Below are 12,026 nucleotides of genomic sequence, written 5' to 3' on the forward strand. Positions count from 1 at the left end.
TGCGTCTGAACATCTTGAATTGAGATTTATTAACCAATGAGAGCTCTATTTCCGAATATTTCTCTGTATATATAACGAATCTGTTGTATTCACAAATATAACTGAAAGAAAAAAGATTTGATTAGATTTTTTTCTCTCATTTATTACAGAAGATATAAAAACCATCCTCTTAAAAAACTTCAGATGTAGCCATCATGTGAATAATTAATATACATATCTTCTATCTTGCCCTTCATCTCAGTTTCAAATGTTTCATTAAATAAATACAAATCTATTGTCACAAACTTAAATATGGAACATAAATGCACTTTAATGATAGGTCTGACTAAACACCTTCCTATTCTCCTTAGAAACAACATAATTAATTATCTCGTACGTTTCATTAACGTTAAATTTATTCAGCCTTCGGTTTTGTGTCTTCTTTATAATGTAAGAACACCAGAGAAAATAAGAACACACCGCCCATCATTGAAAACGCACTTATATAATAAGGGAATGCACTGGGTATGAAGCGTTCATATTGAGTGTGTTGCAGGGGACGAACAGATACTTGAGTGGTACTATACAGATGCGTCAAACCAATGCGGGTATAATCTACTTTGAACTGATAAACTCCGTAAACGTCAGGGATCTTAAATCTCGCTTCATATCGACCATCGCCTACGGGTTTCATGGTCATACGAACGAAAGGATCTATTCTAACGAATTCTAATTGTAAATCATTTGTTTCATAAGGGATCCATTTGTCTCTTGCTAATTTCTGAATTTCGATAGAATAAACTACATCATCCATGATAGTATAAGCTGCTGGAGGAGCAGATTCTCCAACTCTATGGTGATGAACAGTGGAGACACGGATCACACCATTCTCCTTGAACACCCAGCGAGCGATCATCGTTGCTACGGCTTCATTTCCAGATTTCTCGTATTTTTGGCCACCTGTACACCATTTTTAATGTTTAATACATGATCACAAGGAAGAATTATAATATGTAACTTATTCTTTTTACCTTGGACTTTCTGAATAGAACTGGAGAAAGCTTCATCACTAAAAAAGTACAATGAACCAGAGAATACTACTCTGGCATTATTCCTTGCTTGTAGAGCAGCAATCAACAATGTATTTTTGCCTACTGCATGTGGATACTCCTTTATGGGAGTCTGCGGATTGTAAGAGTATGCTGAACTAGATGCTGTTAATAAACGTAGAATTAAAGGATTTTCTATATCTGCAATCAATCCAGTTCCTTGGTAGAGTAAAGGTGGTACGTTTTTACTTCCAACAATTGCAGAAGCATCTATTAAATTGACAGAGTCTGCTACTATTTTTGTATGGTAACCATTATCAGAAACATCATAATTTAAATGATCAATGACCGCAGAACCTTCTTCATCAATTTCAAAACCACATTCTGAAGCTAATTCATGAAGAGCATCTCCAGACTGAGATGAACCAGCAACCAAGACATTACCACCACCATCAATGAAGTCCGTTATTGCTTCAACACTCAATATTCCTCCAAACTCTTCCACAGAAGGGGCAAATATTATTAAATGCTGATACAAATATTCTCCATACTTGGAAAGCTGTAGATTAGCATCATCTGCTAATTTAAATGTTAACGTGTATCCACTATCTACAAAAATTTTTTAAATTACTAACAACCTAACCTCAAATATTTTGTAAGATATACCATATCTGTGTAATTAAATATCATATAGTACAATTAGATACGTTTAATGTTGTCATAATTCGAAAAAAAAATAAGGAAGCTTAAGGTAATTGGCAATGAATGACATTTCACTGAATTTGATAGCTAAATGTTTACATACCCTGTAGAGTCTTGAAAAATATGGAATGTGTTTCTTTTATGGCTAAATTATCGAGTAAAACCAATGTAGGTCCCCCAGCATTCGTTACTCCGAATATTGTAACAAAACAAAGAAATTTGTTTATAAATCTCATTATAAATTATACACAATATCCTTGTGCCACGAGACCGGTTCTATTATCTTAAACAAGCGGCTCCATTTACAACACGTAACCAAACGGAAGTTATCCACTTTGCGGAAATGATATGTCTTATATTTTGAAACATATGGATTGAATTTATTATTTAGTATTATCTGGTATTACTCAATTTACTAATGATAAAGATATTTTCTTTTACTTAACATATGTATTAGTATATATTACTATGTATATGTGTATGATGAATAGTATTAAATATAAATTATACTGACATAACCTTACACATTAGAATCATAATACTTAAAACACATCATCAAATATTTTCTTATACCCAAATTATATTTAGATGTACATTATTATATTATACATATATAGCGTATGACATGCAATGTTAAATATATTACTGATATAACCTAAAACGTCAAAATTTTATAATATTTAAAATCCCCGCCAGAAATATCAAAATGAATTCTGAATCATATTTGTGGTGTATCAAGGCGGATACGTAACAGATAGAAGTCTTGCGTACAAAATGATAAAGAGATATTAATTTTAGCAAATTACAATCTTGATCAAGGATTCATGAGAATAACCAATTAATTTAAGTCATACGTCATAAAATATTGTATACAATACTATAGAGTCATTCTCGATTCAACGATCCTTCGTGAAGTTGGCTTGAATAATTACAAATGAAGATACTAGACTAATGACGTTAGCAAAAAAGCAAGAAAAAATTTTGTTTACGTATAAAGAAAGTAGTTTATGTGGGAAAAATGCACGTATATATAATACCATACAAGTACAGTGATCATTATCACGCATGCTCGAATGCGTTTTAAATGTCAAAACCGTGCGAATTTATCCACATTTTATTCGCATCGAGAATCGGTGAGATTATCCCAACTGTAGAGTTCGCATAAGTAATGTCTTTGCTGCGTGCCCTGCACGACTATCAAAGTGCTATGGCCAAACCGTGTTACAAGCTGAGAACTTCTCTCTTCGGACACACATCCGACGTGAGAGCTATAGCGACTTTCGCTGACGGAACTATAGTTTCTACTTCGAGGGATGAGACTGCACGTATTTGGAAATCATGCGGGTATTTAACCTGTTTAAGTATTTTACCACACCAGACTTTTTCATGATCCCAAACAAAATTTTCTATGTAAATAAGTAATGAGATAAAAACTTGTTTTATAAGATCCTCTTTACTTTGTAATAAATTTGTATATTAATATATGTGACTTGAATAAATACGCTATGAAAATATGAGCTGAATTTAGAACAATAAAGTTCAAGCCATCATAAAAGAGTTTGTCATTGCAAAAAAATTCTTTTTTCTTATTCTATGTAAATCGTACTTCTTATACGAATGTATATTGTATAAACATTTTACAGGAATAATAAAAATTATGAACATACTGCAACTTTGAAAGGACACTCCAACTTTGTCACTTCTGTGTGCGTTATAAATCCTTCAGAGCAAAACCCCATAGGTTTTATTATCACTGGTAGTCATGATAAAACCATACGTATCTATGTTTCACACCAAACAGAGCCCATAAACATTATAAAAAGTCACCAGGATACTGTTTGTAAATTAACAACTGGTACAAAAGAAGGAACATTCTTGTCAAGTTCCTGGGACATGAGTGCAAAATTGTGGAGCCTGAGTGACTTAAGTAAGCCACAATTAAACTTGCTAGGTCATACAGCTGCTGTATGGTGTGTAGCAGACTTGTCAAGTGGATCTATTGCAACTGGATCAGCAGATAAGCTTGTTATAATATGGGCAAGTGATGGTTCAGTACAGCACAAATTAACCGGACATACAGATTGTGTTCGTGATATTTCTGTAATAAGTAGCAATGAAGTTTTATCTTGTGCCAATGATGCCACTGTACGTCATTGGAACGTGTGTCTTGGAACTTGTTTAGGAACTTATTGTGGACATGAGAATTATATCTATAGCATTTTAGCCTTAGAAAATGGTACAAGTATATTTACTTGTGGCGAAGATCGGACGCTTAGGATATGGCATAATACAGAACTAAGTCAAACCATTACTTTACCCACCCAATCTGTGTGGTGTTTGGCTTCACTTCCTAATGGTGATATAGTTACTGGAAGTTCTGATGGAGTTGTTAGGATATTTACATGTAATCCTGAAGAATATGCAGACCCAGAGGCATTGGAAGAATTTGAGCAGCAAGTAGCCAGTGTTAAGCTTAATGCTCAACAAGAGCTAGGTGGGATCAAAGTTAAGGAGTAAGTGAAGTAGCTGAGAAATGAATCAAATTATAAATAATAAGCTAAAATCTTAATTTATATGTTGACAGTTTACCAGATGCAAAAACCTTGCTACAACCTGGCCAAAGAGATGGTCAAACCAAAATAGTAAATGATGGAGATGCTGTAAGAGCATATAGCTGGTCACAAAATGAACAAAGATGGATAAAGATCGGTAACGTCATGGGTGCTTCGGGTGGTAGTGTAGCTACATCTGGAAAACAGCTTTATAATGGCATAGAGTACGATTATGTGTTCTCTGTGGACATACAAGATGGCGTTCCTCCATTAAAATTGCCCTATAACAATGATCAGGATCCTTGGCATGTTGCGCAGAAGTTCCTTCACGATAACAGTCTTAGTCAATTATTTCTAGATCAGGTATAAAGCTTGAGATAGATGCTTGTTTTTTTCGATAAGAAATAATTTTTATGGCAATTTATTTTCATTTATAGGTTGCAAATTTTATAATAAAAAATTCTCAATCCGCACCAGTTATGAAAACTGATGCTCAATATGCTGATCCTTTCACAGGAGGCAGTAGATACATTCCTCAATCAACAGCAAATACAACATCACAAGAATCTACAAGACCAGACACACCAAACTCCTCAGACACAACCGCACCGTCTTATATTCCTCATACAAAATACTTGAAACTGGAACAGGCTAATCTTTCTCAAATTTTAGGTACTTTCTACTACTTTTATCTTATACATTTTTATAATGAAATAAATTAATTAATTTTATACTCTTACATAGAGAAACTAAAAGAATTAAATGGCAAACAAAGTGATCCTCTCAAGGTGTCAAGTGACAAATTGGAATCCTTGGTGAAACTTGCTGGAGACCAAGCTCCTGAACAATTGAAAACTGATACATTGAACACTTTGAAGACTCTCTTGAATTGGCCAGATGATGTATTGTTTCCTGTGCTCGACATTACCAGGCTCGCAGTACTCTGTAGAGAAGTGAATGATGTACTATGTACAGAGGAGCTGCTACAGATTGTAAAGAAGCATATCGAATCTAACGCGCTTCCTTCCAACCAAATGCTTACTTTCCGTTTGCTGGCGAATATGTTCAGTCACGAAAGAGGTGAAAAACTATGTCTTAATTCTAAAGATGAGATATTGAAACTTCTATCAGAGTTGGAATCACTTACAAACAAAAATAATCAGGTATGAATAGCATAGAAGAGTAAAGATTTATATATTGGTATACAAAATTCATATTGTACGATTAGTTGATGAAATTAATTCGTTTGGGTATTTTCAGGTGGCAATTTCAACTTATATATTGAATTTAACTGTGGCTCTGAATAAATATAATGATACTCTCGGTAAAACACAATGTTTAAATGCGATCTTCTCTGTGTTACCACGTTTAAACGAGCCTGAAGCAGTGTTCAGAACTCTTGTTGCAATGGGAACGCTTTTAAGTACAACATCAAATTCAGAAGATCAAAATAACTTAATAAAAGCGGTACGACAATCGGAAGCTGCGTTAAATATACTTCAAACTATGTCAGAAATTCGAGTTCCAACAAACAAGCTGGCAAATTGTTCGAAACAGATAATCAGTTTAATTATTTAAAACATAAAATATATATGAAAAAGAAATTGAAAAAAAAAAAACAATTACACACGGAATCCAAGACTTGAAAACAGTTAAGTGTTGTAATTAACAAAACATTTCTCACCAATATTGCGTTAAATAGGTTTCTTATATTTTTTGCAATCTGATGATTTAAACATTATAATTATCTCATTGCTAATAAAAGTACATTTTGCCATATTTGAGAAACAATCTTCGTTCACCCAAAAAAGAAAACATGTCCCACTTTCTTCCTTCTTCTTTTTTTCCTTTTATAAAGATCAGTTGCTTTCATTTCAGTTCAGGTAAGAATAAGCTGTGTATTTTGAAATGAAAATTAATCAATTAAAATATATGTACAACGATGAATATAAAATAATAATTTATGTAATATACATAATATTTGATTAAATCGTTCGAGCGTTACGCCCGACAAACATACAACAGACAACAGTGTAATAGTAGAATATTGTTATTACATTAACGTCAAATATATATATATACTTTTTTTTTGTTTTCCCTAGTTGTATATCAATTTACCCTCGTGAGTGAGCCGAGAGCCGATTACAACTTTGTAGTTAATTACAATGAAAAATAATAACATTCACTGTGTACACTCATTAACTTCAATTATGCTCGATGAACAATACATACAATACACGAAAGATAGTTTTTTATCCTTTGTTTCTTTTTTACAGTATCATCAGGTAATTTGTGGCTCGTGGGAATGTGAATATGCGATTTTCGTAATCTTTTTTCGTTCTTTGCTTTTTTTCTTACAAAAATAATTTGAAATATATAATCTGAGATCTGTAAGACAATAGAAACAGTATTGGATCGTACAATTAAGAATTTTTTAGTATTTCAAATTGCTATACATCGTCGTATATGTGTAACTATAATTAATCAGTGTCTCTTCCTTTCTTCCATCTCTTATCGACGATAAGGATCACGACTGTCGTATATTTTTATAAACAAATTTCTTTATCAGAATTCTGAGGTATAATACGTGTACAATTTGTCTAATTTTTTCTTCGATTGATTAACTCATGATAAAATCAATTTTTTGTCAATTTTTTTTCCGTCCCATAACTCTTTTTTCTTCTTATACGTATTTACGACGACCCTGATTTTTTATCTCGGAAATAGAAGTTTCGGAATGCCCTATAGAAATGCACCGATCCATAAAGATGTACTTCTTAATCGATTATTAATCAAGATTAATTACTTGAAAGAGATAAAGACAGACAGAGATAGAGAATGTGCACACAAGGTTGCAAATCTTTAAAAGTCAGAATTGCACCGGGAAATATGTACCCTTCTCAAGATAAGTCACTTTTGTGGATTTGAAAAATTATGTCAAAAATTACGTTCGAGTAGTATCGAATCATAATCTTTTTATGTATATACCTTCTCTTTTTTTTTATTATAATAATCTAAATTGCCGAGTACGCGAGAGTTTTTCAATTCTTTTTGTACCTCTGAACTTAAACATAGTGTGACCTTTTTATCAAGCACAGTTGTAATTAATTATTTTTTAAATTCAACTACTTATGATTGCCTGTTTTACGATTTATATTTCATTTCATTTCGCTTTGAATAAGCATCACCCGCGATAAAATCAAACACAGCCTCATTAATTGAAGGGTTCTGGGAACAAGTATTAAAAATATAGATATCTCATATGTATAAAATTGTATCCTAGAAATGGATCGAGAGTCGAACGAATTCAGACGCTATTAAAAAAAGAATCTTGAATTTTTAGCCGATCATCTTGATATTACAATTACATTAATTATTTGTAAGAAAGTACAGAGTTGAATTTACAAAATACTTTCAGTGTTTAATACTATATCACGACAACTTAGAAACGAAAGAGTCATAGAACCCTTTTGTAGCTGTCCTACCTATTTTTCCCCCTAAATTATAAACAACACTTACGCTTAGATAAAGATTTACAATCGTAGTTTCGTCAAATTAAAAATCATCCTCTGAAAGAGAAACTATATTGTGTCCATTATTTTTTAACTTTTTTCCTGAAGCGATAGTACAGAACCGTGGCTTGCAAAGCCTCGACAGAAACAATTTCCATTACTGGATAGAAAAATACTAGAAAGGTTCAGCCGTTTTAACAATTTTGTTTGAGTTCATCGTATTTCTTTCACTGTGCACGACCTAGTACACAAAACTTTTGTGGCAAAACTCTACCACAAAAGTTTAAAATTACCCGCTTGTTGTACTAATTGTGAATCTTCTGTTAATTCAGAATTAATACTGCACAGTTATTAATAATAAATTTAACTAGTAATTAAACAGTTTTTAAGCTAATTTAAAATTGTAAATTTTTTAAATGAAAATCTCTGCTTTTTTAAAAATATCTAGTGATTCCAAATTTTTAATTGTCGCAGTATATTTGAAATTGCAATCTACTACGATCATTGCGTTTCTCGCCTTAAGATATTATTTTTCTCTTAGCAGAAATGTAAATTTTCATTCCCGCACCCTTCAATTAGGGCTTCCCTTGTTACTATGGCGGCGTACTAGGAGGGACCTAAAATTTGTATTGGGTCCCCCCTGGCCCGTCTCATTCTGCCGGTGTACTTGATGCCCACCTGTCGAATTCTATTCCAGAATCCGGGCTAAGGCCCAGATCAATGGGACTAAGGAAGCTGGGAGCTGGACAATTACATGGTGCTCCAGGCCTGCACGCTCCGATACACCTCTGATCGTTCCCCCTGCTACTTCTGTCACCTCTATCCCTTAGTTCTTTCTCAAAACTGTGCAATTGCTCCATAAAATGGAAATTCGGAGCCACATTAGATTTTCGGCTGCGCACCAGGTTGAAGGCATCGTTTAAGCTGAGACTGCACTTGTGCATAAGGTAGGCTACAGTGATAGTGACGGACCGAGACACTCCGGCCAGACAGTGAACCAGCACTCCTTTGTCTGAACTTCGAGCCTCCTCTGAAAGATGGAGAAATGATTATATCTCAAATTTACATGTAATTAGAACTTATTTTTCCTTTGATTTTGTAGGTTGTATTCACCAATGAATTGAATTGCTTGTGGAAAGAAACTAGCTAGATTCTGGCTCCAGTGATCGCTTATGGGTATTTGCATGTATTTTATCGAACCAGCGCTTTCAAATACATTTGGCAAATCTGGGGTTACGTTCAGAATGTACTGTATTCTATGACGTGCCAAGGCTTCCCTGTCTTCGCTATTCGCTGCATTTCCAAGGTACAAATGGGGTAGAATTTCAACTGGAAAATCTTTATCCTCTTCAGGTCCTAAAAAAAACATGAAACAACTTTAACATTTCTTACTTTGTATTTTATGTAGTAAAAGAGTTTGTATGACTTACTAACCAACAGAATCACACGTGCTATCGCTATCAGAATCTGAATATGATCTCGTAGGTGGTGTGGAAATTCGAAGGGACCTGAGACCCATTAATTCACCGTCATTAGAATCCTGACCTGGGGGACCTTCACCACTGGCTTGACTACCCTCACACCATTCAGGGTATCTATCTCTGAATGCTCCAAAACCATCTGTAACAGAAAATGAAATAAAGGATTTGTATGAGTATAAATAATTTAAAGTCATAGCTATGCAAAAATATGAAAGAAAATATAATAGAAATAAAAAATACTGAGTAGTAAATGAATGAAACAAAAATGTTTTTTATTGAATAACAAAAGAAATTTGGCATAACTACAAGATGTAATTAGATGGACATCAATATTTTTTGTACAAATAAATATTTCATTCACAGATGCTTTTAAGTATGAATTTTTAAATTTCTCTAATGGCAGATATAACTACAGACATAATGGTAGAAACTTGGAATATTTTATAATATAGTCTTTAGCTATACTTATTTCTTCTTCTTTTTTATTTTCTTCTTATTTTTTAAAATACAGTAGTTAACGCATATTCTTTTTTTTCTTGTAGCACATATTTACTCTAACTATATGGAAATATTATGTGCAATCATATAAATATATGTATTTATGAATATACTGTTCTTACCCATTAAAATAGCAACATATCCTCCACTACTTCTAAGTCTCCGACTTAAAACTTGAATTGTTTCACCCTGATGTCCTGCAGGGTCTGTAGAGTCACCAATCAGTATAAATGTCCCTCTACTATTCTCATCACCACACAAGAACACCTCCACTCTGTTTCTTAGATCTAAGCACCTTATTGTTGACAGCAGATCAACTTTACCAGCTGCTAGCCGTCTTAACATGATGCTAGGTATAGCTAAGGGTACAGAGCCTCTAATATGAGCTTCAGAGAAATCAGAATGTGCCCTACAATCTAAGATGAGAAGTTTGTTTGGACCATCCGGTGACCTAAGATGCCTGAATAGCCATTCAGGATCCACCAGATCTTCTTCCATAATATTTCCACCTGGCATTTTGTAAGCTTAATCTGAATTCCTGATGCTTCTTTGGCCTTCAACCTTTTTCTCCTTAAAGCATGCTTGCCCTCCTTACAGACATAATCTCCTCATGTTCTCCATTGGATTTTAAAAAGAAACAAACACCTGAGACTTGACAATGTTGAAAGAAATCTCCTTCTTGGTATGGCACTTTCAAGTAACGCTGTACCATTGGTTTCTGTGAAATGGTCAGTGTACACATGTGACATCTGCCTAGACTCGTAACCCATGGAACAACAATTTTGTCACTACATGTTTATCGGTAACTGTGGACAGTGTGAAACAAGTGTGCATGTACATTCAGCGCGCGCGCGCATCCTACGTGCACGCGTCCTGTACATCTATTCTTAATTATTTATCAAATACGAAATGGCACTTGGAGTTGTATAGTAGAACGCGTTCTCTGGAGGCATCCAGACGCTCGACGTCCTCCCCCAGCCTCATACACGCGTATCTGTGTCGTAATCCCACGTTTTCTCACGTGTTTCCATCACTTCCTGCGGCACCTCGATGCCGTGTTTTCTACTCCTCCTCCTCCTCCTTCTCCGCCACTGCTACCGCCAGCAGCTCGTCTCGATTATTGATCCTTTTGTAAATAAAGACGACAGGTCCAATTAACGCCACAACCGAGGAATGTTTCAGCCCATCCGACAAATGCATGATCCCACGCGCTCTCCCAGTACACACTTCCTCTAGCTTGTTTATCTCAACATCACACCAACAGTCCAACCGACATCATCACGTCTTGTGAAGAACGTGTTGGCATTATTCTCTCTTTTTCCACAATGGGACAAACGACGAGTGCGTGTATGTACGTGTGTTCCTCTCCTCGCGCTAAATCCTCTCTTTCGTTCTTCTCTTTCGTTGCCCTTTTCTTTACTGTGAACTCGACAGAATCATAACTACAACACGTTCTCAGATCCAGCTTCTTTTTCTTCTCGACTTGACCAACACACAGGGATGCTGCGCTGTACACTGGAGCTGCCGTGAACGGTCGATTCAAATCAGTCTGAGTGAACGAGGTACTTAGTTCGGGAGATCGGTCGCGTATCTCGGCGCTGCGCGACTCGAGACCGTCGCCCTCACCTCACAAATCCCTCCAACATCGCTCGACGCGTCTTCCCTGGGTTGCCGGACCGACTTCCTGTTCTTTTTTTTCTTCTTTTACGTCTCTCCTTCTCTGTCGACTCTCGACCGAGTCACGGAGAGAGCAGCAGAGAGCTCGAGCTACGATTCTCGTGTGTCTTGGCCTTCTATCTTCTTCTCGCTTTCTTCCAACTGTCTGTTCTTCTCTAACGTTCCCAGCACACCATAGATTGTCTCTGTCTCTCACCCGTGGCCTTCTAGCCAGCCTGCTGCAGGCCACACCTTACCTCGAGCGTTCTTCCGTCCAGAATGGGCAAATGGCGCTCGGATCCTCGATTGTAGGGGAAGCTGGTCTTCACATTGATTGGTGCCAGGTCACGTGGTGTCTGCTATCGGACCAATCCCGAGCCGGACTGACGTCAGTTCATTGACAAAAGATGTTTTCATTAACAAGGCGTGGGTAGATGGGTCGGGGGTCGGTACTGACCGAGGCGCACAGTAAGCCAGAGGTGAGGAGACGACGGGGAACGCTTCGTATACGCTCACTCTCTCACGCGTGCGTGGGCGCATATTATTACGATCCACAGGAGAACACGGCACCGTCTACCCAAGCTACCTCGTATCGAC

General features: G+C 35.8%; 3 protein-coding genes across 3 annotated transcripts; 1 reads left to right on the top strand and 2 right to left on the bottom strand.

Annotated features, from left to right (window-relative positions):
• Positions 1–87: 87 nt before the first annotated feature.
• Positions 88–2,067, bottom strand: LOC100749784 (dolichyl-diphosphooligosaccharide--protein glycosyltransferase 48 kDa subunit). The gene is made up of 3 exons (XM_003486345.4): positions 1,834–2,067; positions 1,011–1,637; positions 88–939 (listed from the first exon to the last, which is right to left on the bottom strand). Exons 1-3 carry the CDS (start codon positions 1,964–1,966, stop codon positions 395–397), a joined length of 1,305 nt encoding a protein of 434 aa, XP_003486393.1. The 5' UTR covers positions 1,967–2,067; the 3' UTR covers positions 88–394.
• A 499-nt stretch (positions 2,068–2,566) lies between these two features.
• LOC100749901 (phospholipase A-2-activating protein) lies at positions 2,567–6,061 on the top strand. The gene is made up of 6 exons (XM_003486346.4): positions 2,567–3,074; positions 3,374–4,243; positions 4,315–4,645; positions 4,720–4,954; positions 5,027–5,445; positions 5,543–6,061. The coding sequence occupies exons 1-6, from the start codon at positions 2,899–2,901 to the stop codon at positions 5,858–5,860; spliced, it is 2,349 nt and encodes a 782-aa protein (XP_003486394.1). The 5' UTR covers positions 2,567–2,898; the 3' UTR covers positions 5,861–6,061.
• A 164-nt stretch (positions 6,062–6,225) lies between these two features.
• Positions 6,226–11,900, bottom strand: LOC100750024 (dual specificity protein phosphatase Mpk3). The gene is made up of 4 exons (XM_012380808.3): positions 9,896–11,900; positions 9,229–9,414; positions 8,908–9,150; positions 6,226–8,824 (listed from the first exon to the last, which is right to left on the bottom strand). The coding sequence occupies exons 1-4, from the start codon at positions 10,287–10,289 to the stop codon at positions 8,445–8,447; spliced, it is 1,203 nt and encodes a 400-aa protein (XP_012236231.1). The 5' UTR covers positions 10,290–11,900; the 3' UTR covers positions 6,226–8,444.
• Positions 11,901–12,026: the final 126 nt, after the last annotated feature.

The sequence above is a fragment of the Bombus impatiens genome, unplaced genomic scaffold (genome assembly GCF_000188095.3).
Source record: "Bombus impatiens unplaced genomic scaffold, BIMP_2.2 scf_0107, whole genome shotgun sequence".
In the NCBI taxonomy this organism is placed as follows: Eukaryota; Metazoa; Arthropoda; class Insecta; order Hymenoptera; family Apidae; genus Bombus; species Bombus impatiens.

Excerpts from the sequence above, each read along its gene's own strand:
- LOC100749901 (XM_003486346.4), top strand. The coding sequence starts at position 2,899 with ATGTCTTTGCTGCGTGCCCTGCACGACTATCAAAGTGCTATGGCCAAA. Across the intron at positions 4,646-4,719 it reads GTCAATTATTTCTAGATCAG|GTTGCAAATTTTATAATAAA; the intron begins GTATAAAGCTTG and ends TTTCATTTATAG. Across the intron at positions 4,955-5,026 it reads TAATCTTTCTCAAATTTTAG|AGAAACTAAAAGAATTAAAT; the intron begins GTACTTTCTACT and ends ACTCTTACATAG.
- LOC100750024 (XM_012380808.3), bottom strand. The coding sequence starts at position 10,289 with ATGCCAGGTGGAAATATTATGGAAGAAGATCTGGTGGATCCTGAATGG. Across the intron at positions 9,151-9,228 it reads TAGCACGTGTGATTCTGTTG|GACCTGAAGAGGATAAAGAT; the intron begins GTTAGTAAGTCA and ends TGTTTTTTTTAG. Across the intron at positions 8,825-8,907 it reads ACAAGCAATTCAATTCATTG|AGGAGGCTCGAAGTTCAGAC; the intron begins GTGAATACAACC and ends TCCATCTTTCAG.
- LOC100749784 (XM_003486345.4), bottom strand. The coding sequence starts at position 1,966 with ATGAGATTTATAAACAAATTTCTTTGTTTTGTTACAATATTCGGAGTA. Across the intron at positions 1,638-1,833 it reads ATTTTTCAAGACTCTACAGG|ATAGTGGATACACGTTAACA; the intron begins GTATGTAAACAT and ends AAATTTTTGTAG. Across the intron at positions 940-1,010 it reads TTCTATTCAGAAAGTCCAAG|GTGGCCAAAAATACGAGAAA; the intron begins GTAAAAAGAATA and ends AATGGTGTACAG.